A 13,862-nucleotide genomic window follows, 5' to 3' on the forward strand; every position below is an offset into this window, starting at 1 on the left:
GCAGCCACTCCGCCCCAGCTCCGGATTCCCCCTGACTACGTTGTCCTGCCCGGCTGTCGGAGCCCTATAACCCCCCAGAAAGAGAGCCCGGAATTATTCCGGAGCTTCCCGCTCCGTCTCTGCTGGCTCCCTGTTCACCACTCTGCACAGGTCAGTCTTGGTTCTGGTCTGCCTTCCCCCCCATTTGGACTTGATGAATCACGAGTTGAGCCGTTTGTTTTAAGTTTAGGTTTTCTGCGGGTGTTGTGACCAGTTTTAGTTATAGTTCTTGGCTATTCTGGAGTTCTGCTTGGTTTGGGTTAAATTTGCTATTTTCTGTATGGAGTTTGGTTTGTTTTGGTTCTGTGAAACAAAGCCTTTGTTTCAGTCTTAGTTTGTCTGACCTGTCGTCTGTGGTGCCTGCACCGTGGGTTCAGAACCCCCTCCCCGGGGCCCTGACAAGATTAGCTGATTGATCTAAATCATTTTAAGTTAACTGGATTCATAAATGCAGATATGAGAGTAAATTCAGTGTTATCGGTTTTTGTACTGTCTGAAAGGGAAATCAGGCCATTTGGAGACTTTTTAAAGACATTTATAGCTACTTTCCCACATCCCAGAGCTCAAACTAATAATCTATTAAGTAGGCTCCAATAGTAAACTCAGTATTAGTGGATTCTGGACTGTCTGATAGAGAAATCCAGCCACTGGCAGCCTTTTAAAGACATTTAAGTACTTTCCTGTAATTTATAATCAGGTTGCCAGTAAATGAAAGAATGTCTAGTCCTGGTAGGTTTGACCAGACGGCTGTTCTGTTTCTCTACACGTTAGCACCACGCTAAACAGGCGCTAATATGGGAAGTTCAGACAATAAAAACCCAGAGTTGGACAAATATAGTGGACCTGATCTTAATATTTATCTGTAAACAGTTTCCCTTTAATGGAAAACAGAAATCTGTCTAAAGGAGAGCAGCGGGTCTTTAAAAATCTGAAAGTCCTCCTCAAAGTCCACCTAAAAGTAATCCTGATAGTCCTCCAGGTTTAGCAGCAGCTGTAGTCTGCTGTTCTGAGAACAGTTTGTGTTCAAACCATGAGCAGGCCAGTCCTTCAGTAGAACCCAAACCCTGGACTGGGGTTTGGGGGGGGGGGGGTCTCAGCTGCCTGAAATTCCTGACCTGACAGAGTAACACACACACAGATGAAACCTCTGTTGTGGTTTAATGGATTGTGGTTTTTAAAAATAGAACATTCAGAACATCATAAATGTTCCCTGATGAGCTGGTGGTTATACACTAATAATAATAACAATAATAATAGTAATACCACTACTAATAACAATGATAATAGTAATACTACTACTATTAATAATAATTCTATAAAGCCCTCGCTGAATGCTGCTCCATAAACTAGATTAAGCTCATTTTTAACGTTCAGGAGAAATAAAACTAAAACTCCACCTGAACTTGTTCAAACTGACGCCAAAGCTTTGAGTCAGAGAGAAACTGAGTCAGCTGCACAGCTTCTTTTTTTTTCTCCTACCTGGTATGAAAAGACGAGTCTGGCTGCTGTCCTGCAGGAACAAACATCTGCTGCTGAACGCCTCAGTCCTTCAGCAGGAACTAGGAGAAACCTTCTCCTAGAGGAACATCTGAACGGCTCAGAAAGTCAGGACAAAACTCCTCACAGCAACTTTTCAGGAGGGCTTAGTGGAGCTAAAAGTTCCGGGTTGGCTGGAGTCGCTGGGTCGATGTCAAGCTTCCGGATTTAGAATAGTTTCCGGTGAAAGTTTTCATAATAAAATCTCCTTTTACAGTGTGGGTACAGTTGGAGCTTTAATGTAAAAATAAAACTACAAAAAGACTCCACTAGAAAGAAACCGACAGTATTGAGATCATTGAGTAAAAATGGACCAGTGCTACCTGAGTAAAGATTTAACATCCCATAAACAACATCACAGAAATGTCACCTGACTGATTCAGCATTGGATGACCTTAAAGGAACTGCATCACTTCTAAATTTAACAGTAGGTTATTTGCTCTTATGTAAAACCGCTGACATTTATTATATAACAGATATTGGTCCCAAAGTTCTAACTTAATAGAACAAAAGTCAGTAAAGCTGTCGTTACTCAGACCTTCAGTCCTCGGGATGAAAAACACCAAATTTCTGCTTCATTTCAGAGACTTTTTTTTCCACTCCTCTATAAGACAGGGGTTGGGATGTTGTGCTTTTCTTTACTTTTAAAAATACACCAAAGGTTTTCTTTTGGATTTAAATCAGGCAACATTCTTGCCCAGGCCATAGTTTTCTCTTATTCCCTCTTTAGAAATTCTCCTGTGCCTTTTCAACTTCAAATAATGCAGTTATTGACCGGTGAGTTCACATCTGTGATATTGAACTGGTGCGAACTCACTTCTGCTGTTTTCTGTAAGAATTAGCAGCAAAATTTAGCTAAAGTCAGATGTTAAAGATGATTAAAAGTCAGTGTGTGAGCAGCATTTATATGCAGTTCTATCAATAAGATGATTAACGACGGGGAAACAAAGACAAAGCAACGTTCTGGTGCACAAATGCCTCCAAATTATACTAAAGTACAGCATTTATTACTATCTATTACTCCTATTCTAAAACATTTTATACCATTATTGTGCACACAGGAAATTCAGTTCCACTTACCAAAATAAAAGGTGAGTTCAGTTAAATATTTCTGTAGACAAGGAGAGGAATGCAGTAAAGTTCCGATACACAAAGACCTCCAAATTGTACTTGTGTAAAGTTTTAGAGAATGAAAAGAAAAATGAAGAGTTTTTAGATGTAACATGCTGGAGATCATTTTCAGTCTGATTGGATTTAACAGAAGAACTTCTCAGCCGAGGTGTTAAAATAAGATCAGGTGATTTAGAATATTAACAGAAAACCAGAGTTTTACGTTTCAGCTGCACAGAAACACAGAAGAAAGAAATGCAGCAACAAAGAGATGAGGTGAGAAGTAGAGCTATAATAATATCGCATCTATTAATCATTCCAGCTGGCTGTGATTTAAGCCTTCCTACTGCATAGTTTAATGTAATATCATTATTTACTGTGTGGAAAGAAACTGGTAAGTTATTACAATTAGATTGTTCCAGTGTTAGGGTCAGATCATTTCAGAATAATGCGTCTGCAGACAGGAAAATGATTCCTGATGGCTTATTCCAGTTCAGAAAGTCTCCATGGAGCCAACAGAGAAGAATTTCTAGAAATCAAACCTCCATGTTTTTCCTCCCTCTGGGTGATACGGTGGTTTTACTTTAAAATAAAAAATGAGTGTGTGTTTTCTTGTGCATTTGTAAGAAGCAGTATATAAACAAATTCAAACTTCTACTGAGTTCCAGGTGGCTCCAGCTGCCCCCTGCTGTTCCTCATTCCTCCAACACCATGCCTATATTCAGGATTAAATAATAATTTTTGGTATGAAACAGGAGCAAAAAGAAGTCATCTTCTTGTGCTTTAGTGCCATTTTTACCACCACATTTTATATCTCCACTGTACAGACATGCTCTATTTTTTTAGATATAATTTAGGTTATTTAAAGACTTTTATTTTTAGAGAGGTTAGACTGGAAACATGAGGAGGAAGAGATAAAGCAGCTGGAGACAGCATGATGTATATGTAGAGTCTGCTGTAGCAATAAACCATTTCTCTATTATTTATTTAGCACATAAACAAGACAGTTTTCCAGTTAAATAGATGAATAAATAAATAGGACAGCAAGTACAGACCAAACACGTGTAAATGTTGGTGTTAACGCCCTGTAATGTCTGATTGTTTTATTCTTATGTCTCCTTCATAAGTTCTTTCATTTCACTCAATTTTTTCTATCATCATCTCATCCAGTCATCTACACTTCATATAAAGTTTAAATTTACTCATCTTATTTCTTTTAAATCCAAAAGACAGCAATACTCGTATTCTCGGCACAAAGTGAAGCACATTTCCATTGGATGTTGTTAATTTACATATTAGGGATTAAAATTCTACAAATATGATAGAAAATACAACTTTATGTGACTATTAGACATGTTAGAGCTGAGACCCCACAGCATGATGAATTATGGAGATTAACTTTATTAAATTAATTCTAAATTCATCATAATCTCAAGAAATCTTTACAACTTTAAGGTAGACATACCTTATAGATAACATTATACACCATAAATAATGTTTTATTATAGTAGATATACCTTATAGATAACATTATACACCATAAATAATGTTTTATTATAGTAGATATACCTTATAGATAACATTATACACCATAAATAATGTTTTATTATAGTAGATATACCTTATAGATAACATTATACACCATAAATAATGTTTTATTATAGTAGATATACCTTATAGATAACATTATACACCATAAATAATGTTTTATTATAGTAGATATACCTTATAGATAACATTATACACCATAAATGTTTTATTATAGTACCGTAGACATACCTTATAGATAACATTATACACCATAAATAATGTTTTATTATAGTAGATATACCTTATAGATAACATTATACACCATAAATAATGTTTTATTATAGTAGATATACCTTATAGATAACATTATACACCATAAATAATGTTTTATTATAGTAGATATACCTTATAGATAACATTATACACCATAAATGTTTTATTATAGTACCGTAGACATACCTTATAGATAACATTATACACCATAAATAATGTTTTATTATAGTAGACATACCTTATAGATAACATTATACACCATAAATGTTTTATTATAGTAGATATACCTTATAGATAACATTATACACCATAAATAATGTTTTATTATAGTAGACATACCTTATAGATAACATTATACACCATAAATGTTTTATTATAGTAGATATACCTTATAGATAACATTATACACCATAAATAATGTTTTATTATAGTAGATATACCTTATAGATAACATTATACACCATAAATAATGTTTTATTATAGTAGACATACCTTATAGATAACATTATACGCCATAAATAATGCTATAAAATAGGAGTAGCTAATGACAGATATTGAGGAATCCTAATCCACGTGTAAAAGTTCTTTTGAGATTTACACACAGAGTTAAATAATCAGATGTGAAAACACAACGGAATTCTTTCAGAAGCGACACTAAACAGCAGTAAATTATAAAACTCTAGAAGACCCAAAAATAACTCTAGACAAGTTTATTTAATACCAAAAGTTTATTCTGTTTCTTTTGAAGCAATTACAGCTTAGCAAACTTCAGCCTGTTAGAAAACCAGTCTGAGAGGACATCCCAGACCAAAGACATCCAGCCTCCATCCCAGACCAAAGACATCCAGCCTCCATCCCAGACCAAAGACATCCAGCCTCCATCCCAACCCGTCGCCCGGCTGGATGAGGATGAGCAGCGACGGTCCGTCAAATCAGACGGGATGTTTTTAGTGAACAAAAACTCCTTTAATTTTGACGTGTCGCCCCAAATTAGTAGCAACGATCCTGGAATAATATTCTAGCTGGTACAAAAAATAAATGCTATTCTATACAAGCAGTAGAGGGATATACACAGTACATACAGACATGTCATCCAGGCAAAAACAGGACATTATTACACCCAGAAAGAGGTTTTACTGAAGAAAATGAATAATGGATGGTTGCATTCAACAGCCCAATGCTCATCTGTCTGCTGCACAGAGACCATAATTGGAGCTGAAAAAACTAATTTAGAGTGACAGGAAATACTTTCATTTACTCCAAAAAAACAATAAAAATGACTGAATAGGGATCTGTGCCAAATATACAAAACAGGAGCACATTTAATGACGATGAGGAAATCCACTGCATCAGTAAAAATACATGAGAAATCATCCAAACCAACAGGGATTCAGAAGATAGAACTGAACATCTTACTGTGGAAGATGGAGAGCTAACTCCTCCTACGGACACCAGAGCCAAAAAAACACTTTATAAGATGAAACCTGTCAGTTTGGAAGATCTGAAGCAGTCTGATGATAATGTAGAGTTTACAGGAAATGGTTCATATTTTAACCAGCACCTTCTGAAGTGATTTGATTCTAAACTTAGTGACTTCAGTCTGAACATTGTCTCAGACTGGTTCAGTGAAACTCCAACACTGGAAGGTTTAATTAAAGTCTGATTATCCAGAACAAAGCGGTTCATACGTGTGGTGTGATTAAACTACTGCTCTGCCTGCCATACAAACGTCGTTAATAAATCCGAGCTGGTTATACAAAATATAAATCTCTATGTACATGAGGACAGTGCATATTTAACCAGCTGGTTGGGCTGGGACTTGACCTGATAGGAAGAAGATTTCTCTTGTTCTTCACTCCTGGAGACAGTTCCATAAAAAGACACGCTTACATAAAGTGTGCTTCACTCACGAGCACACGGAAAAAGCTGAAACACAAATAAAACGCTTTACAATACACAAGAATCCAAAAATAGAATTCCAACTCTCTTTCCTTGGAAAAGTAAAATGTTTTGTTCTGGACGAGGAGCTGCTGTCTGACGGAGCTCAGGTTCATCTACCAGAGCTGTCCTTCAAACGTCATCAGGCTCCTCTCCACTGTCAGTCAGAGAAACTCAGAACATCTGGATGACTGAATCCAACATCCTCAGGGTCAGAGGTTCAGGATGGGAACGTCAAACAGGTCACACAGACCTTCTGTCTCATCCAGGTTGTAGATGTAGTCATGGTCACTGGGTGGAGGAGACAGACGGAGGAGAGGAGAGAACACTGGAACAGAGAGAAGGCCAGGTAAAGCCAGCATGGATCTATCATGTTCTACTGGAACTTTATCATCTCAACCTGTTCTACTGTAAAATCAAACTCACCTTCTGATGACATCAAGTCCTCCAACAGATCTCCACTCATGATCTCTGTCAGACCAACAACACATAGAAGAGAACATTTGAAAAAGTCTGCATGGCGCTGGTGACAAGTGTTTTTATATATACAGACATGTACATGAGTATAAAGGCTCTCACAAAAATCCTCCTGATTTCAGAACGACACCGTTTTCTAGCTGTTGTTTCAGGTTTGGTCTCTGTGGTTGCATGCCGTTTACTGAACTAACGATAGTTTCTAATGGATCATGAGCAGCTCACCTTTTGTTGGATCAAACATTTCTGACAGCTCTTTGGGAAAGTCCAGCACTACAGAGGAGATATTCCAGTCAAACACAGAATGAATGTGACAGTTTGTTCTTTGTGTGTGAAGTCATCTAATATAATAATAATAAAGGATTAGATTTACGGTATATAGCGCTTTTCAAGGCACTCAAAGCGCTTCACAATGAATCCATCATTATTCATTCACTCACACATTCTCCCTCTGGTGGTGGTAAACTACATTTGTAGCCACAGCTGACTGATGGAAGCGTGGCTGTTAATCCACGCCTACGGCCCCTCTGACCACCACCAACATTCATAAACCAGTGTGAGAGCAGCACTGGAGGGAAGGCGGGTTAAGTGTCTTGCCAAGGACACAACAGCACATGACGAGGACAGCAAATCGAACCGCCGACCCTTTGAACGTTGGACGACCCGCTCTACCCCCTGATCTACAGGCGCCCCCATCTACTGATGGAAGCAGGTTAATGATAATAATCAGCCTCCATCTGTAGAAAATGAATTCTAACATTAAACACATGAAGCATTAAATTGCGCTGCCGAGGTTTTACAACAGCAAAAACCTAAACATTTATTTCACAGAGATTGAAGAGTTTAAGCCTCACGTTCAGATGGGTCTGACTTTATTGGTTCAAACACTGCAGAGGCAGCAGAAGATGCAGCAGAAGATGCAGATCCATCCAGAGAGGCGGAGGACTGGAGCTGCTGGCTGACGGCTGCAGGAGGTTCTGCTGTCGGAGTGAGAGGCGTGGTGCTCGTCACCTCTGAAATAAAACCAGAAATGTTTCAAACGGCGTGCCCTCCCAGGAACAAGGTAATAATTGTCAGGATTTTACGATCTCTCAGCAGGACTTTGTCCCTTCTTACCCGGCATCGTCTGATTGGCTGCAGGAGCCGACGCTGTGGACAGAGATGCTTTAGTGGGAGTGGATGGAGCTGCTTTGGAGACCTGGGGGGTGAAAATCATCATGTTCAGAAAGATGAAAGACAGAAAGCAAGAGTTACAGTTTCCCCCAGAGTGTAAATATAAACAAAAAATGGAGTGCTCTGATGAAGAAACTGCTCCAGTCCAGGTCTGGCTTTAATCACCAGGATGAGATAACTCTCTGTTTTACTGGAAATACAACAGATTACTGAAGAGACACAGAACGCTGATAGAACGCTGATGGAACAATGATGGAATAATCTTGTAACACTGATGTCATGTCACCTGCGAGGCAGCAGGGGGCGGCTGGGAGGTAGCTGTCGGTGCTGGGAGGTTCTGGAGGACATCATCTGGAGGAGGGACGGGCAAACCACAGGAGAGGCACTGGAGGGGTCCTTATTGACCAATAAAACCTCAATGGGACCAGATGAACTCTTGAGACGGATCTGGTACTTCCTCTGTCCATTCAGAACCTGCATAAAGACACATCAGTCTGACATGAAGACCTGAAGACAGGAGATGGACATGAGAAGGACAGTTCCAGAGACTTACAGCCTCTGGGATGGGCACCTCCAGCTGGGTTCCTATTGGAGCACGGATGGCCAGGAGGGTGTCGCCTACAGGAACAGGACAGAGGTGAGGAGGATGGAAAACAGAGAATTCTCCATGAACACTGAGCAACTCTCACCTTTAAAAGCTCCACAGAGGTCTTCATGTTTTACATACGCCATAGTTTGAATGTTAAGGCTCCATTAGTGAAGCTGTGAGAGCATTTCATCTCCAGGACTTCACTGAGGAGAAACCTCAAATAACAGCTGACTCTAGTTTTATCAGATCTGCCACCAAGACATGAGAACACACCGGGTGAGGAGAAAGAGTCACAGCACAAGATGTGATTCTAAAGAGTGAAGCTTTAAAAATGCTGGTTCTTAGTCCAGTCCTCCCAGTACACCCTCCCAGTCTGTTAAACATCTCACTGGTGCTTATTCCAGTCCTTCCACTACGTCTGATGAAATCATCAGAATTATAAATCTCCTTCTTTTTAAAGTTATTTTTTGGGCCTTATTTGACAGGCTAAGTGAGAGAGTGACAGGAAATGGGGGAGAAGAGTGGGGGAAGACATGCAGCAAAGGGCCACGAGTAGGAATCAAACCTGGGCGGCTGCGTAGGAGACCAGCCCTTATACGTGGTTCACCCGCTTAACCCATTGAGCTATACAGGCGCCATAAAGCTCCTTCCTGAACCAGAGGATGCTAATGAACAGTCTGAAGATAAGCAGAACTCTGAGACCTTTATGAGTAAAACTGGAGACCCTTTAAATGACCTGAACCTGAACTGGTAAGGGTTAGCGTTACGTCTCAGTAAGTCATGTCTCTAAAGGTCGTCTGGCTGTTTTTCAGGCAATGATAAAACCAGCAGCCCGTCTCATGCAGGAAAGAATCTAAAGATGAATGAAATCACAGCACTGGTGCTGCTGTCAGAAACGTTCATGAGCCTGCAAATCCACTAAATATTTTCCATGAACAGGTGGACGTTATAGAACTAGGCTAGTCATACGGGTGAGCTCTACTGAATTAACAGGAAATAAAGAAAGAACGTCCTACTAGACATGAAGTTTTGAACATCAACAGTAGGCACTAGTCTGGTCAAGGCTGAGAAAATGATTGTTTTGAGCGGGAACAAATCCGATGCATCAGAATAAATGTAGGCCTGATAAAAGGTTTGTCCAGTGAAGGATATGGACTGTTGTTGGAGTCGTCTGTGACGTTCTTGATGCTCTGCTGGACCCAGACTCTCTGCTGGTCCAGCTCATGCTCTCGGAGGGCCAGGTCATCCAGCTCGGCCTTCAGATCTATCAGCTTATCGGCAATCTCCCTGGTGTTGCAGCCCGGACCAACACCCCTGAACCACAGGAAAAGGAGAGGGCTTTAAACATTCATGAACGCTCTGCTTTATTACAGATATGCAGATTGATCCTCATTCTTCTACAGATACAGCTGCACTGAAGGAAACATTTTTTCAGACAGCAATAAGCTGAATTACACCTGTCACAGAAATAGTGCCCGTCTTTTCATAAATATACACACAGAGAGCTCTCATTAACCATGGTTCAGCTGACTACTTACAGCTGAGATGGTTTCACTGTAAATCTGAAGATCCTTTAGAGCACAGCAGATGAACTCATCCACAGTTCTTCTTCCTGACTAATAAATACAAACTGAATGAGCAAGGCCCTCTGATGTGATTTTCCAGGACGTTGTAGAGGAACAGCTGCAGCAGACAGGCTGTTGTGGGGGGGGTAGAGGACTGGTTCTAAACCCAGAGTGGACAGGACTTCCACAGCCTAAACTAGCAAAACCAGATTCTAATCTGTTTCATATGACTTCCAACTTTCTGTTCAAGTCATTTCTCTGCTATTTAGACTCTGGTATGAGAGTCATACAGGCAGACATGTACAGAGTAAAATCTACAGATCAATCAGCTCTTCAGTCTCTGGATCTATAATTAATAACAATCGATTAGGGGAGAAAACATATTCAACTGTGTGGTTTCAGACAGTTCAACCCCTCATGAACTACACACAGTTAACACAATCACTGGTTTGTGATTAAGGCTTTGTCAGGTCAGAACTAAACTCCAAAATATGAACAACATTATCTCTGCATGCAGACTGAAACACTCTCTGGATCAACATTAGAATGAAGATTATATCAGCCTTTATAAAGAGAATCATTTCAGACAGCCCTGGTGTAACTCTGAGGAACAGGAAAGTCTTACTTCCACTGGATGCTGTTCTTGGACTTCTTTTCAATCAGTCCGATTCCTTCCAGCACATTAGTGATGTCGTAGATCCGTCGTTTCTGCCGCACTGCCAAAGTGTCTGCCGCCTGAACCAATGAAAAACACAATCTGTAGCTAAAACACACAGAGAGACAGAGAGAGAGAGAGAGAGAGAGAGAGAGAGAGAGAGACACGGCTGCAACCAGAAACTCTAAAGGTTTACCAGCTGTTTAATCATCTCAGTGTCCAACAAGCTACAGATATCCACATGCTGATAGTTCAGGCTCTGTCACCTATGGTGCCCTGGGACTGCTGGATGGTGGCTGATAAACCAGACTTTTAATGTTTTCTGCCACTTCATACAACATCGTCATCAAAAAAGCCTGGTATCTGAAACATCTAACTGATTAACATCTAGATTTACGTCGGTCTCCAAAATAAGTTGTCCTATATTCAGTCTTGTGTAGGATGCAGGTATTAAAGTAGACAGAGTAAATTAGCTTCATTATTTACACAGCATTCATTAATAACAGTGGAAGGTGTTTTCATAAGGAGGTTGAACTGAGAATAATCAGTAAAGTGCAACCATGAGTGTGAAGAAGCCAATCTGAGGTCAGTTACAGACAGAAATGGCTGCATTACATGAAGTAATGGATGATCACACGACCATCTGTTCACCAGAGGACACAAAACACACACCGACGGCTGGATCAGTTCGTTGTAAACTACAAACTGATAACTCTGGACTTTTATTTTATGGTGTTTAAGGTCATAGCTGAGTCAGCGCTCATTAAACATTACTGACACCGACTAAAAGGTGTGAAAAGATCAATTAGATCTCAGCATCTTCCTCAAATTAGAAGTAATTACCAGAAACAAACATTTTTTTCAAGTTATTTAAGAGACTCTGGCACCAGCTGACAACAAGTAGGATTACAGTTTTAGAGAGGTAATGTAATATCTAAAGAGTTAAAAACATGGATAATGAATGCCGATCATCTTATTTAATGTGTTTCTAATGTAGTATCTGAATAGCTAATAATGGATAGTAAATGCAGATCATCTTATTTAATGATTGTAGTGAATGCAAATAATCTTGTTTAATGTATTTCTAAACACCATCGCCGGGAATAAATGCTTTCTAAGTAACAATTGTAAACGGAGTGAATGCATGCCGTTAAGTGACAGAGGCGTTATCAATCAGAAAGGACTGTTCATGTGTGAACATTTAGCAGTAAGCTCGGAAGGAACGACAAAAGCTGACCCACTTTCTCAACTGTGGATCTGCAGGGGGCAGAGTCTGAAAAGTTGTTCTCAGAGTTCAACCTGAGCCGTTTTTCGGCTCCCCACTGCTCCAAAAAATGGGAAAACTAAGTGACACAGAATTTAGGAGGAGTTTAGATGTGGTCCTGGTGTATTTAAAGTAAAAAGTAAAGTGATATCTCCATTCAAATTAGTCTGTCAGAGAGCTAGAGGTATCTCCATTCACACAGCTAGGCTAACAGGCTAGGCTTACAGGCTAGGCTAACAGGCAAGGCTAACAGGCTAGCGGCAGTAACCCACGATAGCATGCTAACTGACATGTCAGACAGCTAGGCTAGGTTACAGGCTAGGCTAAGAGGCTTGCGGCACTAACCCACCAACAGCGGGCTAACTGACATGTGCTAGCTAACAACAAAGCTCACCGCCTTCAGGTCCAGAACTCCGTCCTTCGCCTCCTGCAGTAAAGTTACAAACTTGGTAGTGAGCAGTCCCAGGCTCTTCTCGTGTCTGCTGGGGGTCTGCGGCTGCAGAGAGTCCCCCACAGCTCCCAGATCGCCCCTGTTACTGGCCGCCTCCAGCTCCATCATCACCCAGGACCAGCTCTGGACTTCCCCCCTGCCTCCCCGACCAGATCCGAGCCAGCGATCCTCAGGTGAGCACGCCCCGCCGCCGTAGTGAGATAAACAGAAGGCCGGGTCGGTGCTGCGGCCTGGTTTCCTCCAGATTATTCCACCAAATCGAGCTGAACGGCCTGGTTGTCTCCAAATATCCACCAAACCGAGCTGAAGGCTGAGTTCGGGGATTCAATGAGCGGAGAGCCGTTGGCCACGCGAGGTATGACGGGACGGTTAACGGAGGAGGGAGCATCCACAAATACTCAGCCCACATAAAAGCGTTTAACGAAACAGAGAAGTACTTATGGAGGCAAATAATTACTCTCTAGTCCACCTATTAGTTTTTTTTATTAATTAAAGATTCTCATATAGTAATACTCAGACATTATTTTTAACTTAAAGCCTTCAATATGGCTTTATCTGGTTTACATACAGAAGTACTATTTGTACACGATCCCTTACTGACTCAAACTTGAAGAAAACACACGCACGCGCAAAAACCATGCGCGTTAACGTGCACCTCGCGCGTGCGCAAGCGGGCATCGAACATCAGAATACTTTCTTTTTTTAAAACACTAAGTTTTATCTTCGCTTGCTTCAGGTCCTGACTGGATTCATGAGTCATGAGAATATTTTTAATCAGGTATGTGGTGATTATTATCCATTCACTATCCTGGACCATCATGATAGAAGCTATGAAGCAATAACGACGACGACAAAAACAACAATAATAGTAATATTTATTATTTATTTACAGTCTATAATAAATGTATTTTATTTATTTACAGTCTCTAATAAATGCATTTTTATTATTTATAGTAAAAATAAATGTATTTATTTTTTATTTAAAGTCTATAATAAATGTATTTTAGTTATTTACAGTCTATATTAAATGTATTTTTTTTTAAAATTTACAGTCGATAATAAATGCATTTTTATTTATTTACGGTCAATATTCATAAACCATCCAGTAGTAACGGTTCACTCCAGCAAGGGGCGCTAATGGCATAGAAAAAAACCGCTTTGGTAAATATAAGCTCTATATGGTCGGCAGATTCATGACTTTTTAATTTTGATTTGTACGTAAAATTAAAAATATCAAATAAATGATTAGTTGGAATGTGGCACTC

The 13,862-nt window shown here is 40.0% G+C and overlaps 2 protein-coding genes across 2 annotated transcripts in view; both read right to left on the reverse strand.

The window, feature by feature from the left end:
• Positions 1-1,728, reverse strand: part of elmo3 (engulfment and cell motility 3) — a 35,542-nt gene extending 33,814 nt beyond the window's left edge. Inside the window, exon 1 of the mRNA XM_051952228.1 lies at positions 1,519-1,728. The gene's annotated coding sequence lies outside the window, so the exon portion shown is untranslated. The remainder of the gene's footprint in view (positions 1-1,518) is intronic.
• Positions 1,729-5,197: 3,469 nt separating this feature from the next.
• Positions 5,198-12,973, reverse strand: e2f4 (E2F transcription factor 4). Its single transcript, XM_022189927.2, is given in 12 exon segments — positions 5,198-6,754; positions 6,853-6,897; positions 7,126-7,173; positions 7,755-7,913; positions 8,017-8,098; positions 8,360-8,445; positions 8,448-8,547; positions 8,627-8,691; positions 8,763-8,806; positions 9,815-9,976; positions 10,853-10,962; positions 12,541-12,973. Coding segments are annotated over 12 exon segments (1,182 nt in total). The 5' UTR covers positions 12,706-12,973; the 3' UTR covers positions 5,198-6,638.
• Positions 12,974-13,862: the final 889 nt, after the last annotated feature.

The sequence above is a fragment of the Acanthochromis polyacanthus genome, chromosome 8, assembly GCF_021347895.1.
Source record: "Acanthochromis polyacanthus isolate Apoly-LR-REF ecotype Palm Island chromosome 8, KAUST_Apoly_ChrSc, whole genome shotgun sequence".
Classification (NCBI taxonomy): Eukaryota; Metazoa; Chordata; class Actinopteri; family Pomacentridae; genus Acanthochromis; species Acanthochromis polyacanthus.